Below are 13,036 nucleotides of genomic sequence, written 5' to 3' on the forward strand. Positions count from 1 at the left end.
TCATCACATAATTAATTACAGATAATGGTCATCAGAAGTATAACCAATTTAAAAATTATTATTATACACGAAACAAGTTGTCATTATTAACTTTAAAAATTATACACGGGCGAAGTCGTACCTGATACAAATCTACTAACATCTACTTCTACTAACAATATATATAAAAATCAATGGCCAGCAAAATACATAAATTAGTTCTCTAATTATCAGTGAAAATTAGTTACACATGACCATTATGCATGATTAACTTTTAAAAAACAAATAAACTTTTGACCAGTTTACATTGTCAAATTTAAATTTTCGATCATTATATTTTGTGTTTATGTAATATTATTCTATTTTATGACAATGTTGTACTGATGCATTAACAATACCTCAATGCTATTTTCTATATTATAATTGGAGTTAAGTTAAGCGTTTTCTACTTATTCTACTTATTCACATAAGTATAAATTATACAATCAATGTAATTTTACTTTTTATTTTTATTTTTTTGTGATGGTTGGGGTTTAAACTTCGGACCTTCCATATATTATTCATTGTCCGTACCAACTGACCTAAGCTAACGAGGACAATGCAATTTTACTTTATTATAGCACCAAACATATAATACACAAATAATTTAAAAACACATACAAATTATTTACATAAACTAACAATTAAATTACACAAATATTTAATGGATTTATTTACAAATAACAAACGTTTATTGTACCCATGCGTCAGCACACGTATGTTACTAGTGAGCTGTGAAGGCCGGATACGAGATATGATACTGCACCGATACGTCGATATGGAAAAATTTCGAAAATCAAGATACAGTACGGCTGTGATACGTTAATAAAAAAATTATATAATTAAATGTACAATATGATTATAACCAGTTTTTTCAATATGCAAATATATTAATAAACAAAAGAAACAAGTGATAGGCTTGTAGCACATCAACATAAATATAAATAATATTGACGATTAAGAGAGTGATGATTAGTCAATTACATACACAATATATCCCAAAAAAACAGCATCAGTGTTATACTATACCCAAGAGGAAGATCATTAGTGCTATACTATATCGATCCAAAAAAGAAGCGCTATATCCAAAAAATAACACATCAATACTCAAAAATTAAGTTATTTTAGTTAATATTAATTGGGAAATACTGGGGCAGGTATTGCTGCAAGATAGTTATCAGATACTCTCCTAATACGTATCAGAAAGTATCAGGCAGATATCGATGCAGGATACGCAGAGAATATGGTACGTCATTCATTTTGAAGTATCGGGTCATCGCACCAAACTACAAAAATAGCAAACAAATTCAAATTATCAACAATTGAGTAGCTAGACTGTTTTTATGATACAAGGCAGAAACAAACAAAAAAAATGGTTGGATTGTAAGTACACAAACAGACAAAAAATGTGTCAGGCCCATTAAGACCCGATCCCAATTCAAACAAAAGAAACAAACAACACATTCAATGGTCAATTTTTTTCCCTTTCTCTCTCTCTCTCTCCGCCCAACAAATACACGGTCATTCACAACACAAACAATCAACAGCAACAAAGCTGCTTCTTCTTCAATCTCTCTCTCTCCCTCTCTCCCTCTCCCTCTCTCTCTCCGATTCGAAATAAATATGCAGATCTCATGCACCTTCTTCCGCTCTGCCTTTCCTTCGCCGGATCTTTGCCGTCACCGGAGCTTCTGCTTCATTGCCATAGCTTCAGCACAATGAGTTATCTTTGTGCTTATCTATCACCGTAATTTCCTTGATTAATTAGGTAACAATTTTCTAAACTTTCTTTATTTTGATGTCTCTCATGTTTATTAACTATGTTTTCAAGCAACAGAACAAGTTTTTATTGGTTAAATAATTCTTTATTTTGTTCTTAAACTCTTATCTCATGATAATGCTGCTTTTGTTGGTCGAATTGCTCAGCACTTTGTTGAGTTAAAATGTTAATTTTTTTTTGGTTAATAGCCCCTATTGCTATGAAGTAAGTTGTGAGATTTTAGTAACTTTTAATCTATATCTATATTGTGAAATTTCAGCTTGTATCGCTTGGATTGTTTTGTTTTGTTTCAGTATACATACATTTGAATATATAATTGTTAAGTTAAATTGGATCATGAAATCAGACTTTGAATAAAATCTAGTGGAACAGAGTTCGATGATTTGAACCGCTGAAGAAGGGATTTAAATAAAATTATAGGAAGGTTAGGGAAACTGATAAACTGAATTGACATTTGATCAAATAAAACTAATCGAAATTTATTGCAAAGGGATTCTAATAAATTTAATGATTGTGATTATGCTGATTTAGTAAGAATTTTTTGATTTGAAGTGCGGTTGAACAATTAAGACCTAACTTGGTTTTTGTTTTTGTTTTTTTGTAGGTAATAATGAATGCATTGAATACTGTGAAAAGAGTTGAACAAACTCATACATACATGATCAATACTAACTTAAGTATGCCTACAAAAACACAAATAAAATCTTGGACTTTAATCACTACGATTTATAGCCCCTAACCTCTAACCAAAGTTCAATGGCCATTCAAGTGAATAAAGAGGGTCTTATCCAATTGTCTAAGACTTTCTCCACTAATGTTTAGTTCTTTGAGAGATTCACCTCCAGAATTATCTTCTGAAATCTTAACTCCACCTGAATTTGAATTAAACACGTTTGAGGGGTTTCGATCTTTATAAATTGCATTCATGGGTGGGAGGGTTAACCGATAGCAGAATTCGGTTTGCTCTAGCTAACTGGAGAGAAGCGAGGCTTGGTATTCAGATTGTGTCCAAATTCTGAAGTTTAATTTTCTGATGTTACTTATGTGAACAATCTTGTGGAACGGACAATGCCTGATTTGAAAAGGGTAGGTGTTGGTGAGAAAATGAAGGGATTTGTGTATACTTTGCAGGGAATTTTTGACAATGAAGGTGCATTTAAGAACATAAAAACGTTGAAGGAGTTTGATGATAGAAACTCAATGACTAATATTCTGTGGTGGATTTGTAGTAGAGGTTGAAATGTTGAGACAGTGAATGACTGTATAGTTTATGATTCTATTATGGCTTTCTTTTTATGTATTGTTTCTTGCAATTCTAATTCGTATTTTGGTTATGAAATTGCAACTAGTTATTTGTGGAACTAAGTCTATTGCTTGTGTGTTCTGGATTAGAATTATGATGCTAACATTGTTTTGAAGGATTACTGCATTTTTTTTTTAACAATTCAACTAGAATCTCAACTTCAGTATGCTCTCTGTTGCCAACATGGCTTCACCATTGTTGAGTGGTATGAAAAATTACCACTACATCATAGTTAAGCAACAAATTATGCCACAATGATGGTAATAATAAGAGTGTAGCAAAGAGGGTCCAACATATAAGGGTGTTACTAAATGCTCAACACAAAAATAGAAGATTAAATCATCTAAGTTTTGTGAATTTAATCAATTTGGTGGACTAATTGGCAGAGGGAGATTCTTTGAATATCGAGCAAAAGTTGTTTGGTTCGCATGTATTTGAGCTATTTGGAAGGATAGAACTGGGAAAACTTTTCTCAATAAGGATGTGAATGTGAAAAACTTAATGGATGAGGTAAAATTTTAACTTGGAATTGGTTGAAAATTAATTCAAATAACATCAATTAATCTATCTCTCAATGGTGCTTGAGTCTGAGTGCTTGTCTTAGTTTGTTTAATTTAAGGGAAATGTTCACGAGTGTCTTCGAGACACTCTTTAAGGACTATAAATAGTAACTATTTATGAAAAAGTGTGTAATCAATGTATTGGAAATCACAACATTTGACTTTTTTAAAAAATTATTGTTTATTTTAGAATATCTAAAAAGTGCCTCCGTTCCGGGTGCACTCGTTAACAAGATCCTTAATTAAATGGTATAATTAAAACGGTAGAAAGTAGTACTATGATAAACTAGAAAACAATATAAATACTACAATTATAAAAATGAAACTTGTTGGAATATGACTTAAGCAATATACAAGCCACTTAATTTATCATGAATACATCCTTTTCTTTCTTACAAGTTTCTTCCAAAATATTACAACCATTCAATCCTCAACCTCTACTATGGAATTATTCAAGTTGTTGAGTAAATGATGAACTTAATTAATTTAAATATAGAAAAAATGGATAACTAGGCTGAGACCAATTTGAGCTAAATATTTAATTATTTTTGTGTGTAAACATATAAATTTATTATAACTGATTGACAAAATAACTAAATAGACAATCTTCTATTTGAGTACCAAAGCTTTCATTTCATAAATTTGATAGCCAAACTTAGCCAACAATATAATCTTGTGGAACAAAATAGTGTTTAACTAGTAAAAAAATGGATAACTAGATTTTTGTGATCTCAAATTTTACCTTTTTCTAGATCTTTTATGCCGGACAAACATAACTACTAGAGTAACAAGTAGTGCTGAACCTGCAGCTATAACAAATGGAACAAACAATTTCTTTGAGATTTTATCTTCACTTGTTTCATCTTTACCTTCTTTCTGTTCCTTGTACACTTGGTCATAATCTCTTTCTTCTTCTTCATCATCAATTTCTTCTCTTCCATGTTTTGATTCTTCATCTTTGTTTATACATTTTTCAACAATTTCTTGGCCTCTTTTACATTTTGTTGACTCTTCAACTTCAAATTGTTGAGTACTTGTTGAGCTTGAAACCTTGGATTCTTGAACATCTGCTACTGCTTCTAGTGTTGTAGTGCCCTCCATGGAATAAAAAGGTTCTGTTCGTGCAGGATTCTTTGATACGCCAAAGTTTTGTTTGGTACCGGTACCCTGTAGTCAAAATTTAAATGATCAAATTATGTATAAAAAAGTTATATGATGTTAAATGATTGAATGTTAGTTACAAACTCTAACAAAACTCTATGATACCGGAGTGTTCACCTCTTTTGGTTCAACTCTATCTTTTTCTTTAGAAATGGTTGCTTCTACATGAATGTGCCTATCCACCTCCTTCTCTTCTACCTTTGGAATTTCATTGTCCTTTTTCCATCCATTTGTTTCACTTTTACCTTCTTTTTGTTCTTCTATTTCGTGTTTAGTTTCCTCGTCTTTGATTATGCATTCTTCAACTTCTTTTCCTGTTTTACTTTTTGTTGACTCTTGAACATCCATTTTGGAGTCCTTTTTCTTTGTTTTCTCTTTTTCTTCAACTTCAAATTGTTGAGCCGCTTTATCTGCTACAGCTTCTAATGATGTACTGCCTTCTGTGGACTGAAATGGTTCTTTTGGAGATGGAGTTTGATTTTTTGGTGGCTTACCAATTTCACCTTTTGGTTCAACTCTACAATTTTCTTTTGAATGAGTAGTTGTAACTTGTGTTCTTTCTTCTTTAGATATGCTTGCTTCTGGTAAATGAATGTGCCTTTCCACCTCTTTGTCTTCTTGTACTTCTTCTACTTTTGGAATTTCATTGCTTATGTTTGGTGGCCTTGTAAATTCATGAGCCTCTTTCCTTTCAACTTTTTTTCTTGGAGGTTTTTCAAATGTAGTAGATGAATCCAACTCAATTTTATAAGTGAATTCTTCTGGTTTTCTTTGATGTTCTCTCAATGGAGTTTCATGTACTTTTTCATGCACTTTATCTGCTACCCTTTTGGATCCACAAGCCTTGTCAAATGGTGTAGTCCTTTCCTCCATTTGATACTTCTCTTTCTCTTCTTCACTCTTTGCAATCTTTAACCCTTCCATTTTCTTCAGAACTTTTTTTTCTTCAATAGTCTTTGGTGTTTGAAATCCTTTCTTATCATTCTTCTCTTGCACACATTGTTGAGCTTTATCCTCTTTTTCTTTAGAAATTGTTTCTTCTAGTACCTGAATGTGCTTTTGCCCCTCAACTTTTTTTATTTGAGTTTTTTCAATTGTAGTTGGTGGTTCAACATTCGTCTTAGGAGCGACTTGTTTTGATTCTCTTTCATATCCTCTCTTAGAAGCCTCTAGCATTTTTTCCGACTCCCTTTTTGATCCACTAGCCATGTCAAACTGTGGAGTTGTTTCCATTATTTTAGGCTTCTTTTCTTCTGTGGTTTGTGTTGTTTTTCCCTTCTCTCTTTTGAGTGTGGAAGTATCTTTAGTTTCCTCACTCTTTTCAATCTTTGGCCCTTCTGTTCTCTTCACAACTTTTTCTTCTTCTCGAGTCTTTTGTCTTTGAAAACTAGGCACATCAAGTACTTCTTCTTGCCCATCAAGGATCTGTGGCTGCAAACTATCAATTTTTTCAGTCCCCACAGTGTTTAACTTTGGTGATTCTTTTTCTTCTTTATGTTCTTCAATAGAAAATTCTGGTTTTCTGTTTATTTCATTTGTGGATTGTTGATTAAACCTTCGACTTTGTAACTTAGATGGTTTAGCGCCTTCAAATGCTTCAATTTTTGGTGCTTTATTCTCTTCTGTTCCTTCTTTTATGTAACCATATTGTTCTCCGTCTCTTAGTTCAAGTGCTCGAACATGATCTTTGGTTTTTGGAAATTCACATTGCAAATTAGGTATTTCTAGTTCAAGAGGCCTTTTAGCTTTCACTTCATCAATATCATTCTTTTGGCTTGATTCCAAGGATTCCGCTTCTTTCTCTTGTGTTTTTTTCATTTTTTCATCAAAGCATTTTCCTTTATCCATCTTTTCAGTAACAACTTTCGCCACATGTTGTTTCTCTTTAGTATCAATTCTATTCTTAGGCTCATCAGTTTCCATTTGCATTGTTTCCCCCACATTTTCACCATTTAGAAATTCAGTTTTTTCTCCTTTCATGAGCTCTTCTTCTCGAGGAATTTCTGGCTTCAAAGTTTCCTTCATTTCAATCAAATTTTGAACATCTTTTGTAGGATCTTCCCTCTTTGATTCTATGGAACCTTTGTAATTTGCTTTGTTACCTTCACAAAATTTATCTTTTTCTTCAACTTCAGATTGTTGACTTGATTGAAAGCTTAGTGTTGATAAGGGTTTAGCCACTTTATCTTCTATAGATTCAACCTCTTTTGCACTCATACTTTCATCTTTTGATTCTTGCGTCTCCTTGTTTTGAAATTTTGGAGGTAGCGCCTTTGTATTCTGCTTCTTATCCTTTGCACTCTTATATTTAAACTCCTTAAATCCAATACTTTCTACTGTTGAATATGTAGTAGGGCCTCTTTCACATTGCAATTCTCGTTCAGACGTTCTTGTTTCTATTCCTTTTTTATCTTTTGCCTTTTGTACTTGAGGTTCTTCCTTTGTTGTAGACTCACCAAAAATAAATTCATCACCTTTTCTTTTTGCCTCTTTTCCTTTCACCTTTTTTGCTTCCTCTATTTCATGATCATTTGGCTCCTTTTCTTGCAAACATTGTTGATCTTTAATCTTCATTGGAATCTTAGGTTCTTGAATTTCTCCCTTCACAACTGGTACAACTTTTTCACTTTCTTCTTTAATACCTTTTGCTTTCTCAATCTTTCTACCCTTTACTTCCTTTGTTGTATCACCTTCTGAGTCTAACATTTTCATTGGAAAATCTTCTTTTGATCTATCTTTACTCATCTTTTCTTGCAAATAACAATCATCTTTTTCCTTTGTTATGTTTTTCTTGAAACCTTCATCTATATTTTGTATCTTCTCATATTTTTCTCCATTCACTTTCTTCATAGACATTCCAATTGTTGAATCTTTTTCCTTGGACAATTCAGTTTCCTCCATCTCTTGAAACTTATTTGGTTTTCTTCCATCAAATATTCCAATATCAACATTCTCTTGAAACTTTTGATTTATAATTTCCTTCTCAATTCTGTCTCTAGTTGTGTCTCCCTCAAAAGGCTCATTTGGTTCAACATTTAGCTTTGTAAATCCCTCTCCTTTCAACTTCACTATAGCATATTCAATTTTATTTTCCTCATCCTCGACTCTTTTGACCACAATTCTCTCCTTGGATTCTTCTTCTTGTTTCTTTTCCATCGAACTTTCACTTTCAACCAATGCTTCTTTCATAACCTCCTTTTGTTCTACCTCCTCTGCAACATCGAATCCAATATTTCCATTGATGTTCTCAACCGGATGCTGTAACTCTTCAGCTGTATTCTTTGATACTTCAGAATTTTCTTTAACAATATTTTCCTTTGGATGTTGTTGACCACTTTCCTTAATTCCATTCTCACTCTCTTCACCTTCTTGCATTGTCTCTCTTGTATTATTTCCTTTCTTTCCTTCAATATTATGCTTGCTTTTGGGTCTTTCACCTTCACTTTTCTCCACAAGATATTCAATTTTTTTGCCCTTTCTTTTGACCACATTTTCCATGACATCTTTGGTTTCTTGCATTTGTTTAACATTCAATCCTTCACTTTCCTCATGAGTGTTTTTAGGTAAGTTTTGAGGAAACTTTTCATTTGTAGTTATCTTTGCATCAAATCCTTCTTTATTAGGCTTTTGTCGAACACACTCTTCATCTCCATCTTCAGTTTCCATCTTAGGCTTTATAATATTTCCAAACAAGGTTTTTTGAACAACTTCCTTTGCTTCAAAAGGTGGATTTTCATATTCCTCTTTGAATTCATTTTGGTTTATAAAATCAATATTACTAGGAGTATGATCAACTACATTTTTTTCAAGTTTTGATGCCTTCGTTGGTTCAAATGGTTCAATGCTACTTTCTTTAAGTCTATCCTTAGTCTCACACTCTAGTTCTCCAAATTCCTTTTGTTTTGAATTTCCAATATCTTCATTTTGTATCTGTTGATATTTGTCTCCATTCAATTTCTTCATAGACTTTTCAATGTTCTCCCCATTTTCCTTAAAATATTCCTTCTGTTCCATCTCTTGAAACATTTGTGTTTTCCTTCCATCAAATACTCCAATATCAACATTCTCTTGAAAGTTTTGATTTGTAATTTCTTTCTCAATTCTGTCCCTAGTTGTGTCTCCCTCAAAAGGTTCATTTGGTTCAATTTTTTTTTCCTCATCTTGGACTCTTTTTTCCTTGGTTCTCTCCTTGGATTCTTCCCCTTCAAACTTTTCCATCAAACTTTGAGTTCCATCTAATGCTTCTTTCACGACCTCTCGTTGATCCTCCTCTGCAACATTGAACCCTTTACCTTTTTCCGCATGTGGCTGTTGACCACTTTCCTTAATTCCACTCTCACGGATCTCTTCAATTTCCTCTTTCGTTTTCTCTTTTGTGTTTCCTTTCTTTGCTTCCACATGCATTCTTTTGAGTCTTTTCTCGTCATCATTCTCCACAAGATATTCAACCTCTTTTCCCTTTCTTTTTACCCCGTTTTCTTTAACAACTTTATTTTCTTCCATCTTTTGAACATTCAATCCTTCCCTTGCCTCATGACTCTTTTTAGGTAAGTACTTATCAAACTCTTCATTGATAGTTATCTTTGCATCATCAAATCCGTCCTTACCAAGTTTTTCTTTAACACATTCTTCATCTTCATCTTGACTTTCAAACTTAGCCCTTGTGACACCCTTTTGGATGATATCTCCAAACTTAGTTTTTTCAACATCTTCATTGGCTTCAAAAGGCAACTTTTTAGATTCCCCTCCATTCATCTTCCCTTCATTCCTGTTAGTTTTCTCCATTTGTGGAACCTTTGGTTTTCCAAATTCATTTAGGCTTATAGAATCAATGGTATTAGGAATATGATCAACTACATTTTCTTTAGAGTTACCCTTTTTTTCTCCAACTTCCTTTTCTTTTGGCTCTCCACTTTTTTGAAGCATTGACCCTTCGACAACTCTTTGGCTTGTATCTACAATGTTTTGTGAGATACCTTTTCCAACTTCTTTCTCTATATCTCTTGTATCGTTAACCTTACTATCCTCAATCCTGAACTTAGATTCTTCTTTTTCCTTTTCTATTAAGCATTTAGTTACGTCCCTCTTAATGCCATCGTCCTCCGCTCCTTTTTGTATCGTCTCTTTATTATTTTCATCGACGTTATCATCAAGCATCTTCTCTATGCCATTGTCACTTCCTTTCATGTGTTGAAATTCAGAATCTTTTGACTCTTTTTGGCTTGTCTCACCAACACTACTAGAAACATGATCAATTTCCCTTTTTTCTAGCTCTGATCTTCTTTTATCAAACTCTTGTTCCTTGACTTCCTCAATCTTAAGACCACAAATCCCTTTTACAATTTTTGGCATGTAAATATTCAAAATCCATTCCTCTTCATTGTAATTTCCTTTGATCTTATCCAAATTCACACCATAAGGAATTTTGAAAACCTTATTGAAGCCTTTGATATCAACTACTTTCCTTTGCATTACCCACCCCATCATTATCATTTCTTGAATTGGTTTCTCTCCACTAATTGATATCTTACTGCCATCTTTACTAATCTTAATGTCGATGCTAATCCTCTTATAACCTATGTTTGCATGGATTTGTACCATATTATATAAAGTGAGAAATAAAAGCCAAAAATAAATTAATAAAAAAAATTATATCTATTTTTGACCTTATAAAAATTGACATAATTTGATTTAATCCCTGTAAATTTTTATTTCTTTTTAGTCAGAACAAAAATTAATTTGAAACTTATTTGAGACTAATAAGGATTGCAAATACACTTTTTTTTTTGTTAAATAAAGTCCAATAATTTTTTTGCAAGAGACTTGAACTCCAATAATTTTTATTTTTTTTGTAAGAAATGAAATCAAAAGTTGTCAATTTTATTGGGATAAAAAAATATATATAATCCAAGAACTAAAAAAGCAATTTATGCTTATTTCATACAAAGGATTTCTAAAAGAAAGAGAAGAATGCATAAACGTAGAATATTTGACTCATTGAATTTTGGCTGATCATACATGAGAGAGTTGATGTGTTAATATTCCTAATTGTTATAGGTTACTATGTAATATTCTTGCATTTTTTTATTATCAAACTTCTCTTGTACCAATAAATATTTTCCAAATGAACAATAAAAAAAAATGAGAGAAGCAAATTACCTTTAAGATGGGCAGTGAGGATGAACATGGCATTTGTTTCTCTAGATTGAAAGATTGGTCCTGTATCCTTCATAAGTTGATATTCAGAGATGGAATCAATGTCATCTTTAGTTTTAGTAATTTTGAGTCCTAATTCCAGCTCCATATGTTGTTTCTATATTGTTTTCTTGCCAAAACTAGGATTAAAAAAGTTAAAGGTTTAGAATATTAAATGAATAATGAGAAAATAATGTGTGGAGATATGAAGCTTTTATCTTAGTCTTAAATAGTTTCAGAAAATGGGAAAAGTATATATTCTTTTCTTCCTCAAGTAGCTCTTGTGGGGAGGTGTTTGTTGCAAATTTGAACGTTTTGTATTTGCTGTTTCTTCGCTAGGAAGCTAGAACATCTTTTACAAATGTTTAAAGATATATATCAAACATGAGCTCAAATGGATTCAGTTTACATCATTCAATACTGATCACCCCAAAACCAAACTAAAACATTGTATTTATTTATACTAGCGAAAAGACAGGCATGCGAGTTGTAACACCCCGTTACCCAAAAGTAATTAAATATAAAATATTCATCAGAGTAATTTACCAAACGGGCATGCTACACTACATTTCAAAATTTCTTAAATAGAAAATAAAACTATTTAATAAACCAACATCAATTTGCAGCGAAATATATTCAACATAGTAATTCTCCAATAGAAAACTTGGCATAAAAGCCTCAACATTAAATCCAACAATCAACCAAAGGGCTACATATAATCCGAAAATGTGATATATAAGGAATGAAAACAAACAAATAAAACTCATCCCGAATGTATCAGAGCCTTAGACACGACAATTGAGCCACCACCGACTACTCAGTGTAACGCCCTAGTTATTTATTTAATTATTTTATTGTGTGGAGTATATATATATATTATTATATATGATGTTGGTGATTTATGTGGAGTATATGCATGTATTTATATATATGTGATTTTTGGATGTTCTATGTGATGCATTATTTTAATATATGGTTTATTATATAATAATTAGATTAAGTGTGAAATAATGATTATTTTGGAGTTTGGGAAATAATAGTAATTATTAGAAGTTATGGGGAGTTAAGTATAATTAAAGGGAGTTACATTTTGGTGGGAGGTTAATACAGAGAAGTTGGAATTAGTTTTTACGTAGAAGCAGTTTTGGGAGAAAACAAGAGAAAACCAGGAGCAAGAGAGAAGAACCAGAGGAACCCTTTTTGCTGTGCAATTTTCATTCTGAATTAAGGTAAGGGTGGGGTTTACTTCAATGGTGTAGAATTTAAAGTCTGATTTTGAGTTTAACAGGTTTTGGTAAAAATTGGGGATTTTGGGTTTTATGATGAAATGGTAGTTTTGATGTTGTAAGCATGAATTTGATGTTAGAAATAGGTTCTAAGTGCATACAGAAAGTTAATTTGCATCTGTAAACTGATTTGGGGAGTGATTGGAAGAAAAATGGGATTTTTGGGTAAAACCAGTTTTCTGCCCGTACAGAAGTTCATCGCTCGCCTCGCGAGCAGCTGTGCTCGCCATGGCGAGTGAGCAACTTCATCGCTCGCCTCGCGAGCAATCCAACTCGCCATGGCGAGTAGCCCAGATTAAAACTTAATTTTTGAAAAGTTGTTATAAGATGTTTTGGGGATGGTTTAAGGTACCTAGATGATTTTAATGATGAATGGTGGAAGTTTTAGGTTAGAAAGATGAATAGGGAGCTTAGAATTGGAGTTTGAGTGAGAAAATAGCATTTTTCCCGAGAGCACCTAATTTTCACTCGCCTCGAGTTCGCCTTGAACTCGCCATGGCGAGCTAGTGTTTTTGTGAACTCGCCATGGCGAGCAGATGTGCTCGCGAGGCGAGCTACTCAGTTCCTGTATGTTGAATTTCGTGCTTGATTGGTAGTACCTTAATGTTGTTGTATTGAGCATAGTTTCATGTAATTATGCATTATTGTGGTTGTTTTGATTTCTGGATTGATGATTGCTGATGATGAATGAAATGTATGCAAAGTAATGAATCATACATGTTGTTTAAGTTGA

At 32.6% G+C, this 13,036-nt stretch overlaps 1 protein-coding gene and 1 long non-coding RNA gene across 2 annotated transcripts; one reads left to right on the forward strand and one right to left on the reverse strand.

Moving 5' to 3' along the window:
- Window positions 1-1,489: 1,489 nt before the first annotated feature.
- Window positions 1,490-3,216, forward strand: LOC112422714 (uncharacterized). The gene is made up of 2 exons (XR_003013256.2): window positions 1,490-1,786; window positions 2,403-3,216. It is a non-coding gene; the product is annotated as an uncharacterized lncRNA (long non-coding RNA).
- A 1,148-nt stretch (window positions 3,217-4,364) lies between these two features.
- Window positions 4,365-11,126, reverse strand: LOC25496132 (calponin homology domain-containing protein DDB_G0272472). The gene is made up of 3 exons (XM_039827016.1): window positions 10,982-11,126; window positions 4,940-10,398; window positions 4,365-4,828 (listed from the first exon to the last, which is right to left on the reverse strand). The coding sequence occupies exons 1-3, from the start codon at window positions 11,124-11,126 to the stop codon at window positions 4,400-4,402; spliced, it is 6,033 nt and encodes a 2,010-aa protein (XP_039682950.1). The 3' UTR covers window positions 4,365-4,399.
- Window positions 11,127-13,036: the final 1,910 nt, after the last annotated feature.

Source organism: Medicago truncatula, chromosome 6 (assembly GCF_003473485.1).
Source record: "Medicago truncatula cultivar Jemalong A17 chromosome 6, MtrunA17r5.0-ANR, whole genome shotgun sequence".
Classification (NCBI taxonomy): domain Eukaryota; kingdom Viridiplantae; phylum Streptophyta; class Magnoliopsida; order Fabales; family Fabaceae; genus Medicago; species Medicago truncatula.